Raw genomic sequence first — 15,024 nt, 5'->3', positions numbered from 1 at the left:
TTTGTTTGATTGCTTACTTTCCTAACGCTTTTTTTTATTTGCTAATCATTTCTTGTTCAATTTAACACTTCCTTGTGGGATCGACCGTTCAAATTGTACTACAATTGACCGCTTGTTTTTGTACACGTTTGGGCGTAATCAACTGGTTCGATGCTTGGCTAATTTGTTGTCATTTTTGTCCCCACTGTTGTCGTTTGTATGTGTTTCTATTACATCCGATGTTGTCGTTTGGTCATGGTTGTCGTTTCCGTTGCATCCCCTGTTGCCGTATGTAGTCGCCTGATGTCGTTTATACCTTACCTAGCTGTTTTCCCGTGTTGTCGTTTTGGCTCTCGTGTTGCCGTTTATATGGCTTATTGCATCTCCTTTTTCGGTGTATTGGCTAATTTGTTGCCGTTTTTACCTGAGCCTATTGCATCCCCTGTTATTGTATTGGTTAATCTGTTGCCAATTTTACCTGAGCCTATTGCATCCCTGGTTGTTGTATTGGCTTCCCTGATGCCGGTTTTACCTTACCTTATGGCCGGTCCTATTGTGGCATTGGCTCTGTTGTTGCCGTTTTTACCTTACCTTATGGCCGGTCCTATTGTGGCATTGGCTCTGCTGTTGCCGTTTTTACCTTATCTTATGGCCGGTCCTATTGTGGCATTGGCTCTGTTGTTACCGTTTTTACATTATCTTATGGCCGGTCCTATTATGGCATTGGCTCTGCTGTTGCCGTTTTTACCTTACCTTGTGGCCGGTCCTATTGTGACATTGGCTCTGCTGTTGCCGTTTTTACCTTACCTTATGGCCGGTTCTATTGTGGCATTGGTACTGCTGTTGCCATTTTTACGTTAGCCTATGGCCTCTCATATTGTTGTTATTGTTTCTGATGCTGCCGTTGTTACCTTAGCTTATGTATCTCCTATTGTGGTATGTTTCTGCTGTGGCCTTTTGTACCTTAGCCTATAGCATCCACTGTGGATGTATTGCCACTTCTATTGGTGTATTGCCTCCCCTCTGCTCGTATCGCACATGACCACTTTACAAACAGGTAATGGTGGCTATGATGAAATTGGTCCAAAATTAGAACACTCGTCGTAGCAACGTCCTGTAGGTAATGTGAAACTTTAGTTACCGCTTCAGTGGAACTTATAGAGGGCCTCTGAAGCATGGCAGCTACGTCTCTCCTACTTATAAGGATGATGCTCTGAGTGTTATTGCGATTAATTAGCCACAAATTTTCTGAGCTAGTTATAACATTCCCTCACTTGTAACGTGTAAAAACCAGGTAATAGGAATGGTTAATGGCCGTGATGTTTCGAAAGAGCAGTTGAGCCATTTATAACAATGTCTCGTTTTAAGAGTGACACAAATAACTGACTCACGCGCATGGACGTTCCTCTTGTGCGTTGTTACACTGCTTTCTTTGCTATTTTAGATGCCGAGAGGGAAAGCCGACGATGAAGCCACTCTACACTAGACTGAAAAACAGAAAGAGGAGTTACTTATGCGGCTCGCTGCCTACAATCATACTGGCAACGGCCGGAAGCCTGATTTGAAAACATGGGAGGATTGGACGAATCAACTTCAAGAGTTCTTTAAGGATCAAGTCACTCATGCGAAAGTGCAGCAAATGTAAGTTCATCTCAAGGCCAAGTTTGACCATGAGCTTACATTACGCAATAACACAGGCCTTGGCTGGGACCCTGTTACTGGTGCTGTGACTTGCACGGATGAATATTGGGAAGATTTTGCCAAGGTAAAATGTCTAAACAATTGTTCTTTGGGTATTCAGTTCTTGCAAACATTTTGTGAATGTCATTTTGTTTGCTTATTCATATGCAGAACAAGAAATGGGCAAAATCAACAAAGAATCAGCCTCTTAAAAACTGGGAGTTGTACTATGAGGCCTTTGGTGGTACGAGGGCAACTGGGGCACTTGAGAAGGGATTGGACAATCCAACAAACAATGAGGAGGGTCTAGTACACGTCTCCGACGAAGAAGGGGCGACATCTGATGAGGGTGGCAGCGAAGATGGTTTCATCGCATCCATGCGGGCCGGTTTGAACAATGCAGCTAGAGGTCTCAACATTGCGTCATCCTCCAAAGCGATCGGCAAGAAACCAGGCAAGTCCTCACGTAAGGTAATATGTGATCCTATAGCGAGGGATTTAATTGGCCGGCTTGTCTCTTCTATAGAAAGCAAGCATAGTAGTCGCACTAAAAGCTCTAGTGTGAATCAGGCTGCGCCTATTGTTGATCTGCAGGACCAATGCCAGGGCATTGTCAGGGAAATGGCGCTTGACGATGAAACCGCAATTACGTTTTTGGAGGCCATTGCTTGGTGCCCACATATGCAGAAGCTGTTTGTGGGAATGAGCGGTAATCAGCGTAACCTCTTCGTGACAAGAACAATCAGTACGTCACGGACTCAAGCACATGGACCTTTCTCAAACCCCCATGCCTCTACGGGGACACAGTTTATGCCGCCACCATTTCAGAGCTTCATGTCCCAACCCACCAACTATATGCAACCGGCGAGCTTCTTTGGCCAACAACCTACCAACAATATGTCACGTCCCCCAAACTTTGGGGGACAACAACCAGCCCCACCATTTCCTACAAATCCCCACCCCTACAATCCCCAACAACCGGCCGCGTATAATCCCCAAACACCATACTACATGCCTCGTTTTCCGCCGTAACCAGGACACTATGGTGGCGAAGGCAGTCCGGACCAGCTTTGACGTTGAACGAATACTGTTTTCACTATTGTCTGTATTCGTACAATTGAACATCATTTGTCATTTTTAGATTTTAACATGGTATTTGAGTAAAGGTTGTTTATTTATGTTTATTTATGTTTAATACGGCCATGCGGATGTTATATTGTCTATGGATATTGAGTTGTATTGTCTAAGGATATTACCGTGGCATTTGTAGTCATCTTTACTTGCGGGTGAGATAATCATTTCATATATATTCGTCTATTCTTCTTTCATTATGCATGTCTCACAGGTAGCAATGTGGAATGCAGGTCCCTCAAACCACGTTCCTCAAAACGGTGGTAGTGACGACTCAGATGACGATTATGAGATTGCGACAGTAGCAGTAGTTTTGTGGTATTACTACACATACATAGAAAGACCATTGCCTCAACCAAGGCATACCTTTGCCCTCACAGGTATAATGTGTGTTCAATACCTACTTGATGGACATGAGGACGTTATTAGGTCGAAGATTAGAATGGGAAGTGATTGTTTTAAGCGTTTTTGTACGTTGCTTAAGCTTAAAGGGCTTTTAAGACCGACTAGGAACATGAATGTGCACGAGCAACTTTTTATTTTCCTATACGTTGTTTGTCAAAGTTCAAACAACAGGGAGTCACAAGATCAATGGCAGCATTCCGGTGCTACCATTTCAAAGTATTTCCATGCTATTTTGAAAGCGTTGTATGAGCTCCATTTTGACTTTCTTACACCGCCAAACTTTAACATTGTCGATCCCGTCGTAGCCGTGCGTGGAAACAAGTATCTGCCATGGTTTCAGGTAATTTCCCGTCACTTATTACTCTATGAGATAAATGTGTTGGTATGTGTTGATGCTTATGGTAATTATTTATTACGTAGAATTGTATTGGCGCTCTTGATGGTACTCATGTTCCGGTTGTTCCACCCGCTGCAAATGCTGAGGCATGGAGAAATAGGAAGGGGTTCTTATCTCAGAATGTATTAGGAGTGTGTTCGTTCGACATGAGGTTCACCTACATGTTGGCTGGATGGGAGGGCTCTGCCCATGACGCACGTGTGCTTGCATCCGCCACAGAAACGAGGGAAAAAAATTTCCCTACGCCACCAGAAGGTATGTGTACGCTTGATCTTCCATTCAGTTTTGAAAACTACACGTTTGTGCTTCCATGTGGATCTAATACATTCCAAGTTATATCTTCTAACCGTTACAACAGGTAAATATTACCTCGTCGACTCTGGGTACGCAAACACTGATTGTTTCCCGGCACCGTACCGGGGGAGCACTTACCACCTTCAAGAGTATCGGGCAAGGCGGGGTCGGCCCCAAACGCCGAAGGAGTTATTTTACTACACACATTCTTCACTCAGAAACTGTATCGAGCGTACATTCGGTGTCTGGAAAGCCATGTTTCGTATTCTTAAGTGCATTAATAACTACCCGATACAGACACAAATAGATATTCCACTTGTTTGTGCCATTTTACATAACTTCATACACATGTACAACCACAACGATGATCTACTTACCCAATACATGAGAGACGCCGTTTCGGTAGCAGAAATTGATCCACTCAACACAGAACAGGATGTGAATCAGAATCACAACCCTGATCGAGGAACGCGACAACAGCAAAACCGTTCTAACAAACGACAAATGCATGTTTTGAGGGATGAAATTACTGATAGTATGTGGGCTGCATATGAAAACAACCGGCGGTGAAAGGTTAGTTTTTATGTATTTGTTTTAATGGCTTTATAATTGCCCGCACATTGTTATATATATATATATCTATATATATGTTTATATTAGCTATACATAGGCGTGGATGATTACACTGCCATCATTTGTTCATTGCGTCCTACTCATTTTCTCTCCAGGTTTGATGTTGTTTTTTGCTCACCTCTGCCGTACAGCAAGCCATGTTTATTGTCAAGTTGTGTAATGCTGAGGAATTTTTTCTGTACTTAATTTGAGCTGGCCATTTGTCTTATGGCTTGCAAGACTATTAATGACTTATGTAGATACAGAAAATCAATATAAATCCAATGCAATATTATGTAAGTGGTGAGTTTGATTTGTGTAAAGTGAACACAAAACTCAAGTTATAAATGTCACATCAATCTCTTACTAAACATGCAACTCAAATTTCACATTACAACTCCAATTAAAAATAACTCAAGTTCACTTTTTCTACTCAAATCATAAAATTGGAGTTAGTGAAGTGAACGGGCCCTATAAATTATAAATATACTAAAAGGAAGGAGAGAATCCCTGTTCATCCACACCGGAGACGTTTGATTCATGGATTAGAATCATGAGATTAGAACTATTTTCGATTTACATGTATTTTTTATGAGAGAAAACACTGTAGCGAATCATGAACTATGATTCGAATCGGGGTACGAATCCCCCAACCAAACAACCCCTTAGAGTCCGTTTGGTACCTAAATTCGTTTCCTAATTCAAATCATGGTTCGTGATTCGCTACAGTATTTTCTCTCACAAAAAATACACGTAAATCGAAAATGATTCTAATCACATGGTTTGAATTCATGAACCAAACGCCACCTTATTTTATTGTAAGTAGGGCTGTTCATGGGTTGGATTGGTGCGGGGTAGGACTTTTTTTTCCCCGCCCCAAAGGGTGCGGGTTGCATATATTTGGCCCCAACGATGTTAGAAAAATTTCACAACCTAACGATGTTCGGGTTGGGTTGGGGCGGTGTGGGGTGGCTTGGGTGATCGGTTTCAACATTCAAAAAATCAAAGACTTAAAGTTCAATATAATATTCAAACTTCATCATTAAATAGAAATAGCAACCATCCTTATCAGTCCGGCGAGAGAGCACCGGAGAAAATGGGCAAGACGGCGGCCGAAAGGACTGAGCAATGAGGAGAGAGTTATGAGGGGGTTCACGGGAGGGGAAGAAGAGGGAAAACTGAAAAGAAAGAGGCAAGAAGAGGGGGTTCACGGGAGGGGAGACCGAGAATGAGATTGTGAACCCTAATGTTAGCGAGCCTAGGGTAGAACTTGGGCAGTTCGGCTTGGGTCGAAAGCTTGGGGGTATGTTGTGCGGGTTGGGTTGGGGATTGCAGGTTGTTATGGGCCCAACCCGCAATCCGCCCAAAACACTTCGGGCCAGAGGTATAATGAGCCGCAAATTTAAAAATAATGTTGCGGGTTGCTTTTTTCGACTTGGGTTGGGGCGGGGTGGGTTGGGTTTGCGGGTTGTTCGGGTTTATAAACAACCCTAATTGTAAGTTATTTTTATTTCATCGATTAGAGTTTAAAATTTAAATTTTGTTACAATAAAATCTTTCAAAATTAATTATATTTAATTTTTTTATTACAGTAAATTTTTTTACATAAAATTATATATAAATTTGAATTAAAAATTCAAATCATAATTTGTACAGTGCCCGAACGATTTTGTCCTTTTCCAATTTGTTCTCTTCATGTTATTGGTTTTTTTTTTTTGCTTTTCCTTTTTCTTCATTTGGTTTTTTTCCCCTTTTTTTCCCTCTCGTTTGCGCCTCTTTCTTTCTTTCTTTTCTTCTTCCGCTCTGGTTCTTTTCGCTCCCTCCGTCTTCTTAGGAATCCTGCATTTTTTGCTTTGGCGTCATTTGGTTGGAGAAATTTGGGGATTTTATGTATTTTTCCTTTATTTGTTTGCTCGGTTTGGTTTGGTCTCAAATTTGGGGCTTTCGTTTTTCCTTCTTTCTAGGTTCCTTTGATGCTTTGATTTCTGACTTACATTTGATTTTGTTTCTGTTCTTCCTGCATGCCTCTCTAATTTCTCTCCATCTGTCTGGATTTGTATCTTTTCTGCTCCTTTTTTCTTTTCTTTTTTTTTTAATTTAAAAAGGGGCTTTTGGGTTCTGATTGTTTCCTGTTGATTGATTTTGGTTGGAATCTTGCATTTGCTACTTTTTGTTCTCATTTTCGTCTCATTTGGGTTGAAAATTTGAGGCATTTTATGGATTTTTTCTTTGTTCGTTCTTTTCCTCTGATTTGGTCAGAAATTTGGGGCTTTTATATCTTTTTCTTCCACGTTCCTTGGCTGCTTCGATTTGTGATTTATATCTGATTTTCTTGCAGTTCTTAGTGCAGACCTCCCTAATTTTTCTTCATTGCTTATGATTTTGTTCCAGTGCATGTTTTTCCCTTACTTTTCTTCGCTTTTTCTTATTTGTTTTCTCCCTCTACCTTTTTTTAGATAATAGGCTTGCCAATATCTAATGCAATTTCCTGATGAGTAATGCATGTTGTTTTATTGATTTAGGTCCTTCATCCTCTGCTTTCATGGATTTTTTCCCGCAGAGGTCTGTCTGCATGGCTGGAATTTTTCTTGGCTGGTTTTATGCCGCGTATGGGTAATCCCAGATTGTTTTTGTTTCATTTATTGACATGCTGAGTTGTGCTCCCTATGTTGCTGATTTGTCTTGCTAGCTTCGTCATTTGCTCTCGTTTCACTGCAAAAATATTAAATGATTTGGCAATTGTCTCAAATTGTGGCAATTTTGGTTCCCTGGTTTTTGTCCCTTTTTTTCCCTTATTATTTTTCTCCCTCTCTTTCCCCCCCTTTTCTCTTACAATAACTACGGTGTTGGTTTTATGATTTAATTAACAAATTTAAATTTTTTGCCCTATGTAAACCGACTATGCCCTGTTACATGTTGTGCTATTATGGGTTACTCACTGTTCACACTTGCCTTTTCCTTTCTTATTTATGAAGACTATTGCTTTGGATCGATTTATTTTGTTTCTCCTGTCCCTTTCTCTTGCTCTCGCCAGTTTTTCTCCTCTGTTTACTGCTTCGTTATGATCATTTATTGTTCTGCTCCTTTACTCTTCTATCTTTGACTGTCTATCTTTATCTTTGTTTCATCTCTGATCATTTACTCCTTCATTCCATCTTTCATCATTTATTGCCATGTTTTCCTATTTCTGTATTTCTGACCATCTCTGAGTTTTCCTGATTTGCTGGTATTTCACAATTAAAGCAGTGTTTGGAGCGTTTCTGTATTTGAATCAGAAGTTAGTTATATATATATTACTTTTGTTTTTTCGGTTTCTTATGATATCTTCTTTATGATATTAATTTATATTCAATCCCTCATATTTTTCCATTGACTATTTAAGTCATTATTTCTTTATTTATATAATATATTCCTTTTCATTCTTATTTCTTCATTTTTCTGTTTTATTGTGAATGATTCACTTGGAATTATTTCCTGTTCGTAGAGCCTTATTCTACTATACATAATAAAGTGTGATAATAGTGTTGCTTTTAAATTTTTCCCCTCTTTTGTTTCCCATTTTTCCCCGTCCTGTCCTTTTGTGTTGCTGACTTGATGGTCCCTGTGCTGTTTAAGTTTTCATTTGTTATTGTTTTATTCTTGTTTTGGCCTCAGATTGAGTCATTTCATACAAATGGAACTCTACCTTCCTATTTGTTTCCCAATTTATTCAAGTTTTTTTCATTCACCTGGTAATCTTTGGACAACATCGTATTTTAGTCTGCTTCTCCCATTTCCCCTAACACACAAATCATAATTAGTATGGCGGGTATAACATCCTATTAATCTTCATACTTTTGTGCAGTTGCCCATAGCAGGCAGCCACTAAATTGCCATAGATATATAAGTTTGTGTGCCCATCATACATTGTTGAAAACACTGAATGTCTGAGCCATCATTGCCAAATAAGAATATTATGATATTGCTGTCATATGAGCTTCTTTTAGCTCCTTTTACTGATTTGGTCATTTGTCCATTCATTTGCTTCTCTATGTATGGATATTTCCTATTATTTAATACCTTATATTGTTATATTCCAGTTTTATTACTCTTCTTCAACCATTTCTTTCGGCATCCTATTTCTTTGTTTATTTACTTATTCATATGTCTGTATTTGGTCGGATTCTTTATTATTTAATGCCTTATGTGTTTATTGTTGTTCCCTTTACTGTTATTCGCACTTGCTTCATTCATATTCGGTCTTTCATGCCCAAAACATATAAATATCTATTTTTTATATGTTTTTAGGATGTAAATAGAATATTGTAACATAATGAAGTCGCATATTCTTTGACCTCTATAGCCATGATGATTTATTCAGGATGTGTATAAATGATATAAATAGATGTTAAAACGATTACATGCGATCGTGAAGTAAGATAAAACATAATGTACATAGTATTCTAATGACATTTCTCATCTTCAAAGTTTATTGTAGTTATCATCATCATGTAAAATAACTAACAAAAATATTCTAACATTCATGTTTCATTAATTCTTTCTTCCCCCCCCCCCTCTTTTGCTTTGCTTATTTATTATTTCATTTTTTACTTATTTATTTGTATTTTTCAGGTTCACTATCATTTCCTACCTCATATTGATATTGTTGTATCTTTTACTATCATCTGCACATGCTTCGTTGATATTCAGGTTAAGGAATTATATTTATAGCATTTGAGGTATCATTAACAACTCTTATCCATAAATTTTTAATCATTGCTACTGATACTGAATGTGGCAAGTTGCTGTGGCAATGTTAACGTCTACTATCTATCGCTTCTTATCCTTATTGAGATATTACCAATCAAAAGAACTGCTAAAAACTTTTTCTTATTGTTAGAAAATATATAGGAAATTACAAATATAAATTTACTATGTCTCTTGCTTTGCAAATCAGTGATTACAACATATTGACCTTTTGTTGCCTTCCTTTTTCAGTCACATGCACGTACATGTAGTTCGCCGTAGTATATTTTAGTTTCGACGATTTCTCTTTTCTTAATATATATATATATATATAGACTATTGTGGCGATGATGATAACCAATTTTCACATGTTCAATCCTACATAATTTCTCCAAAAACTGCTCTCAATATCTTCCTCTTCCCTTCTCACTCTATCTACTTTCTTTCATTAAAACTTTTGACTTATTTATTTGTCCTCCTCTTTAACTATTCCAATATCTCTATCTTCTATTTTCCTATTGTTATACTGTGATTTTCCCCCTCTATTGTCATTGTCTTATAAAAAGACAAAAAACCAGCTTATTCAACACATTCTAAATATATAGATAGACAATTAATATTTAATGCCCATCATCATCCAATTTACAATTCACTATTCATTATTCATCCACATTTAGCTGACAACAAATAATGCGAAAAAATAACAGTCCTGCATCTTTTTTCCTTCTCATTTTCACATCTGAGCAACCAGCTTCTTCACTTTCTTATGCACTTGGCTCTGGTCATACTGTTTTATCTCTGTCCTTTTGTTCTTTATTTGCGCTTTGCCCGTTCCTTATGGCTATTTTATGGGGTATGGAACTCTGTCTTTTTGTTGTTTGCTTACTGTTTCGCCATTCCTGTTGCCTATTCCATCGCTATCCAAACTTACTTCCCATTTCTTTCTCCATTTACATCTACTTTGCTTCTTTTGCTTCCTTTTTGTCCCCCTTCTTCTTCCCCGTCCCTCTGCTCCTTTAGGCAGCTCCACTTTTCTTCATTGATCTTTGTTTTGTCATTCTTTCCCACACATAAAAAAATTTCCCCTCTGTACTTCTTTCCTTAACTCAGCAGGTGGTTTTGGATAAATTTATATTTTACTCTTGTCAACTATTTTATCTGATATATAATTGACGATATATGCACTGAATAATAATGCCTGACTAATGTTTGTGCCTTTGTGCAGTTACCTATAGTAGGCAGCCAAAAACTGATTACAAATATATAAGTTCATTCATTCGTCATATATTGTTGAAAATATTAAATATCTAAGCCACTCTTACTATATAAAAATATTGCAATACTTATGTATTAGAATCTTTTTTACCCTCTGTTTTACTTATTTACGTTTCCCTTTATTCAATCACTTATTCATTTATACTTCCTTCAAGTCCCTCTCATTTAATCACTCATCTTTTTATTGTCATATCCTTTACCTTCAACTACTAGAACCTAACATGATTTCCTTCTATAATTGTTCTTGCTTTGTAACTTGTTTTACTTAGTATACTCTCCCCTATTTATTTTACTAATTCAATCATCATTTTTTTTTTCCTTCTTCATGTTACTAACTTATTTATTTATTTATTCATTTATTTATTTATTCATTTATGTTTTGCCAGATTCTTTATTCCCTTCTCTATGTTGTTTATAAATTTTGTACAGCTACATTTTATTATAAGACCTGTTTAATCTGTTTGTTCATTTATAAAGGAAGCTGAGAATATGCAGATTTATAGATCAGTTTATTTATTTACATATTTTTTGTTCATTAATCCAATGTACTCACCATTATTATTGTATTAATTCACTTTGTTTGTAATTATGTTTGGCTATGTAACATTTTTCATTCTTATACATATTCTAATACTATTTGCTTTATCCAAATATATAAAAATATCAACATACAGGGATATAGCCACAAATTTGTTCTTTTATGTGTTCTTTAGTAATACATTTAACTGATAAATTACCATTATCTTATTAATTCTCTTTATAAAATATTGCTAGATGGCTTAATTCTAGAATGAACTATAACTATAATTTAATTTTAGAACGAATTATAAATGTAGTTACACAAAGTCTATACAAGATTACAACAAAACACTGTACAAAGTAAATAAATATTTACAAATTACAATAATAGAATTTAATTTGAAGCAGAATGATCGTCTTGAAAATTAAAAGTTAATTTATTAAATTCGTCATCCATTACTGGCTTGCCGATGAAATTGTATCATGTAAGCGTTGGTCGGAACGATCCCAATCCTTGATGTACACCAAAATTTCAACAATATTCTGTTGCAATGCGTTTCTCTGTTCTTTAAGTATTCGGCCGGTTATACTGAATGTTTGTTCGACTGCAACAGTGGAGACTGGGATCGAAAAAATATCCATTGCCAGTCGAGTTAGGATCGGTCAAGTTAATGCCCGTGCCCTCCACCACTGAACCAAATCAAACATTTCACTATTATCTACAACTATGCCCTCACTCAGGTACGCCATTAACTCGTTGAAGCCGTCGTTGTTGCCGCCACCTCTTAATGAAGATCCACTCTTAAATTCTTCTTGACCTTGACTCGTTGTCGTCATCTTCTTCTTCTTCTTAGACATCCCGAAAACATTCAAGAATAAATGCGGATTGTCGTCTCGTTGTTACGGTTGTTCTACACAAGGTGTGTTTTTAAACCTACTTTCATAAGAGCTATAGAGATAATATTTTTTCCTTTACAATAGGAAATTGGTCAGTAGTGTCGATATCTAAAAAGTCACATAAGTTATCTAATCCACTTTTTAAACCATATCATTTTAATCTAGGGCCGAAAATAACACCGAAACCATACAACATTGGTAATTTAGATCAATATTTTTTAAACTTCTTCTCCATAGAAGCGATAGGAAGTCATAAAACCTCGTGTGTCTTAAATTCACTAAATAAAATAAACATTCTTAAAAGTTCTCCTAACACTAATGGTGACGTTGGGTAATAAGTTCCACTAAGCTTTAAAGTAACTTCGTGAAATCTACCTAAAAAATTAAAACAAGAGTTCGGCAATTTGTCAATCAGTTTCATCTATAAATCCTGGTCCTAACAACCTGCATTAGCACTTCACTAGCACTAGCACTTCCGCTTGCCTATCCTCCACGCCCACCACCATTACGTCCACGACATCTGGTACGTCCACCAAGGCTCGGATTTACAGTTTCCTCAGCAACTCTTTCTGTAGTTTGCGATTCCTGCGTTTGAAAAACATTAAGAAATTGTCCTTCTTCGATGTTGAATTGGGCATTGATTAGTGCATGAAAATGCACCATAAATACTGCTTTTGATTTATAAAATATTAAAATATTTAAGCTTTAATTAAATAATTCTATTATTTTAATTCATAATATTTTTAATTGGAATTTGTCTAGTTTTTACGTAATTATTTACAGATAAAAAGCAGTGGAGAAACTACACAAGAAAAGCCATGAAAGCCATATTTTCAGCCAATCCGAGCCACATAAGCCGAGCCAATCAGAGAGAGCCACGCCTTCCTTCAGCCAAGCTGATTTCCGCGTTCCCCACTCCAATTCGTGCGTGTCACCTACACGTAGGACTCGCAGGAAGCACGTCTCATGCACGCGCGATCTCCAGCGCGTTCCAAACCAAGCTCCCGTAGGTCCCGCGCCTACTCAGTGCCAGCTAACCGCCCATTCTGCATGCGCCACGTGTCTCAGTGGGACCCCATCTATCGGCCAGCATCACCTCCACTCTGACCGCGCTAGCACACGCCAACCACTCCGAGCGTGACACATGGCGAATTGACTCCATCCTTCCAATTGCGTTGTGACACGTGTCCCCTTAGTGCTGAATCTGAAATTTTTTTCCCAAAAATCAGAGCAAATTACCGGATTCCTTCCCCAAATTAAATATATAATTTCTCTTAATTTATGTGTAATTTTATTTTGTTTCATTTTTCTTTATAATTTTCTATTTTTATTGTTTGTTTCCTTATTTGACAGGCAACCTCTAAACACTATAAATAAGGGGGTTAGCCTAAGGTTTTAGAGGGCTTTTAATATTCAGTTTTCTGTCGTCTTGCTGTCAGTTTCATATTTTCTCTCTAGAACTTGTGAGAATGTTTTGCAAGCTAGGCTAGAGTTCTTTTGGTGAGGTTAGAGATGAACTTTTGTGAGTGACCCAATTCGGGTTTTTGATTCATTGTGCTGTAAACTTCAACATCCGAATGAATTAAATCTCATCTATTTTTCTTTTACTTTTCAAAATATTGTGTGCTAATTTTTATATAAGTTCAGTCACTCTTTTGTTACGTAATTTTGTCACGCATTGTTTTGTTATGCAAATTATTTTACAAATTGTCTTTTACTGTAATATTGTCAATTTGATATATTGTCGATTTTGGATAACTTGTAATAATAATATTTTCAGAGACAATATAGAGATTTAATTTATTCGATCATTTTATTTTGTGAATCAAAACTTGAATTGGTGAACGAAACATTAGGGATTCTCGACACCTTACCGCTTTTATTACTGAATTTCTTCCACACAAATCTTATCTTATCTTTATTTGCAACAAAGTCTACAAAAACTCTTTTTTTTCATTTATTCACTTGTTATTTATTTTTCTCTAACGCTCTTATTTTGTTAATCTTTCTTGTTATTTTGTTATCTTTCTGTGGATACGACCGCCCTTCTGTGCTTCAATTAACCGCTTGTGAACATCACTTTTGGGCGTTAATCAAATTTTGGCGCCGTTGCCGGGGACTATTCATTGAGCCAAGAGCTATAGTTTTTCCTGGGAGCACTCTCGGTGGTTACAATTTACGTTACTATATAGTTATTTTCTTTTGCTTTGATTAAAAATAATAAAAAAACAAAAAAAATTAAAAAAAAATTAAAAAATTAAAAAAAAGCCACTTTGGGTGAATGCATCGGTATGGAGATGAGCTAGGGAGATTTGCTCAACGTCCAGACCTAGAAACCCCTAGTGAAATTTTATCCGACTCGTCTTCTACGCCTTCGTCTTCACACTCGTCGTTGGAATTCACATTTGAAAATCTATTCGCAATGGCACAACACGAGGAAGTTCAACAGAGGATGTTGCAAGATTACCTACACCCAATGCGAACTGTCACCCCATCTTGCATCATGTTCCCACCGAATGCACCACCTACGCATTTCAAGCCGGGCATGATTGCACTTATCCCAACTTTTTACGGGTTAAAGAACGAAAACCCATATGTACACATTCGGGAGTTTGAAGAGGTGGTGGCCACCTTTCACAGCCGTGCTGAGGCCGCAAACACCGTCAGATGGAAGTTTTTCCCTTTCTCTTTGAAGGACAAGGCCAAAAGCTGGCTATATTCTATTAGGCCCAAGTCTATTGGTACGTGGGAAGAAATGACGACAACATTCTTTAACAAGTATTTCCCACACCACAAGACCAACAATTTGAAATGACAGATCTCGAATTTTACTCAAAAGGAAATGAAACTCTCTATAAAGCTTGGGAGCATTTTAAAGATCTGTTAAATCTGTGTTCCCACCATGGATATGAAAGTTGGCGCCTCGTAAGCTATTTCTACGATGGACTCACAATCCGAGAGCGCCAATTTATTGAGATGATGTGCAATGAATGCGCAGTTCTTCTTATAGGTAGTAATAATGATGCAATTTCGGAAGATGCAACGGCAAAAATTATTTCATTATTTGATCTGACTTTTGTGATTATTGCATTCTAAAGATATGTTTTTCA

At 37.3% G+C, this 15,024-nt stretch overlaps 1 protein-coding gene and 1 non-coding gene across 2 annotated transcripts; one reads left to right on the top strand and one right to left on the bottom strand.

The window, feature by feature from the left end:
* Positions 1-3,010: 3,010 nt before the first annotated feature.
* Positions 3,011-4,456, top strand: LOC112090526 (protein ANTAGONIST OF LIKE HETEROCHROMATIN PROTEIN 1-like). Its single transcript, XM_024162024.1, has 3 exons — positions 3,011-3,535; positions 3,616-3,847; positions 3,951-4,456. Exons 1-3 carry the CDS (start codon positions 3,011-3,013, stop codon positions 4,454-4,456), a joined length of 1,263 nt encoding a protein of 420 aa, XP_024017792.1.
* Positions 4,457-14,717: 10,261 nt separating this feature from the next.
* On the bottom strand, positions 14,718-14,823 carry LOC112090529. Its single transcript, XR_002901685.1, has one exon. It is a non-coding gene; the product is annotated as a small nucleolar RNA R71 (small nucleolar RNA).
* Positions 14,824-15,024: the final 201 nt, after the last annotated feature.

This window comes from Morus notabilis, unplaced genomic scaffold (genome assembly GCF_000414095.1).
Source record: "Morus notabilis unplaced genomic scaffold, ASM41409v2 Scaffold378, whole genome shotgun sequence".
Taxonomy (NCBI): domain Eukaryota; kingdom Viridiplantae; phylum Streptophyta; class Magnoliopsida; order Rosales; family Moraceae; genus Morus; species Morus notabilis.
This window is presented reverse-complemented; position numbering and strand designations above follow the sequence as displayed.

Excerpts from the sequence above, each read along its gene's own strand:
- LOC112090526 (XM_024162024.1), top strand. The coding sequence starts at position 3,011 with ATGTGGAATGCAGGTCCCTCAAACCACGTTCCTCAAAACGGTGGTAGT. Across the intron at positions 3,536-3,615 it reads AGTATCTGCCATGGTTTCAG|AATTGTATTGGCGCTCTTGA; the intron begins GTAATTTCCCGT and ends TTTATTACGTAG. Across the intron at positions 3,848-3,950 it reads TTTCCCTACGCCACCAGAAG|GTAAATATTACCTCGTCGAC; the intron begins GTATGTGTACGC and ends CCGTTACAACAG.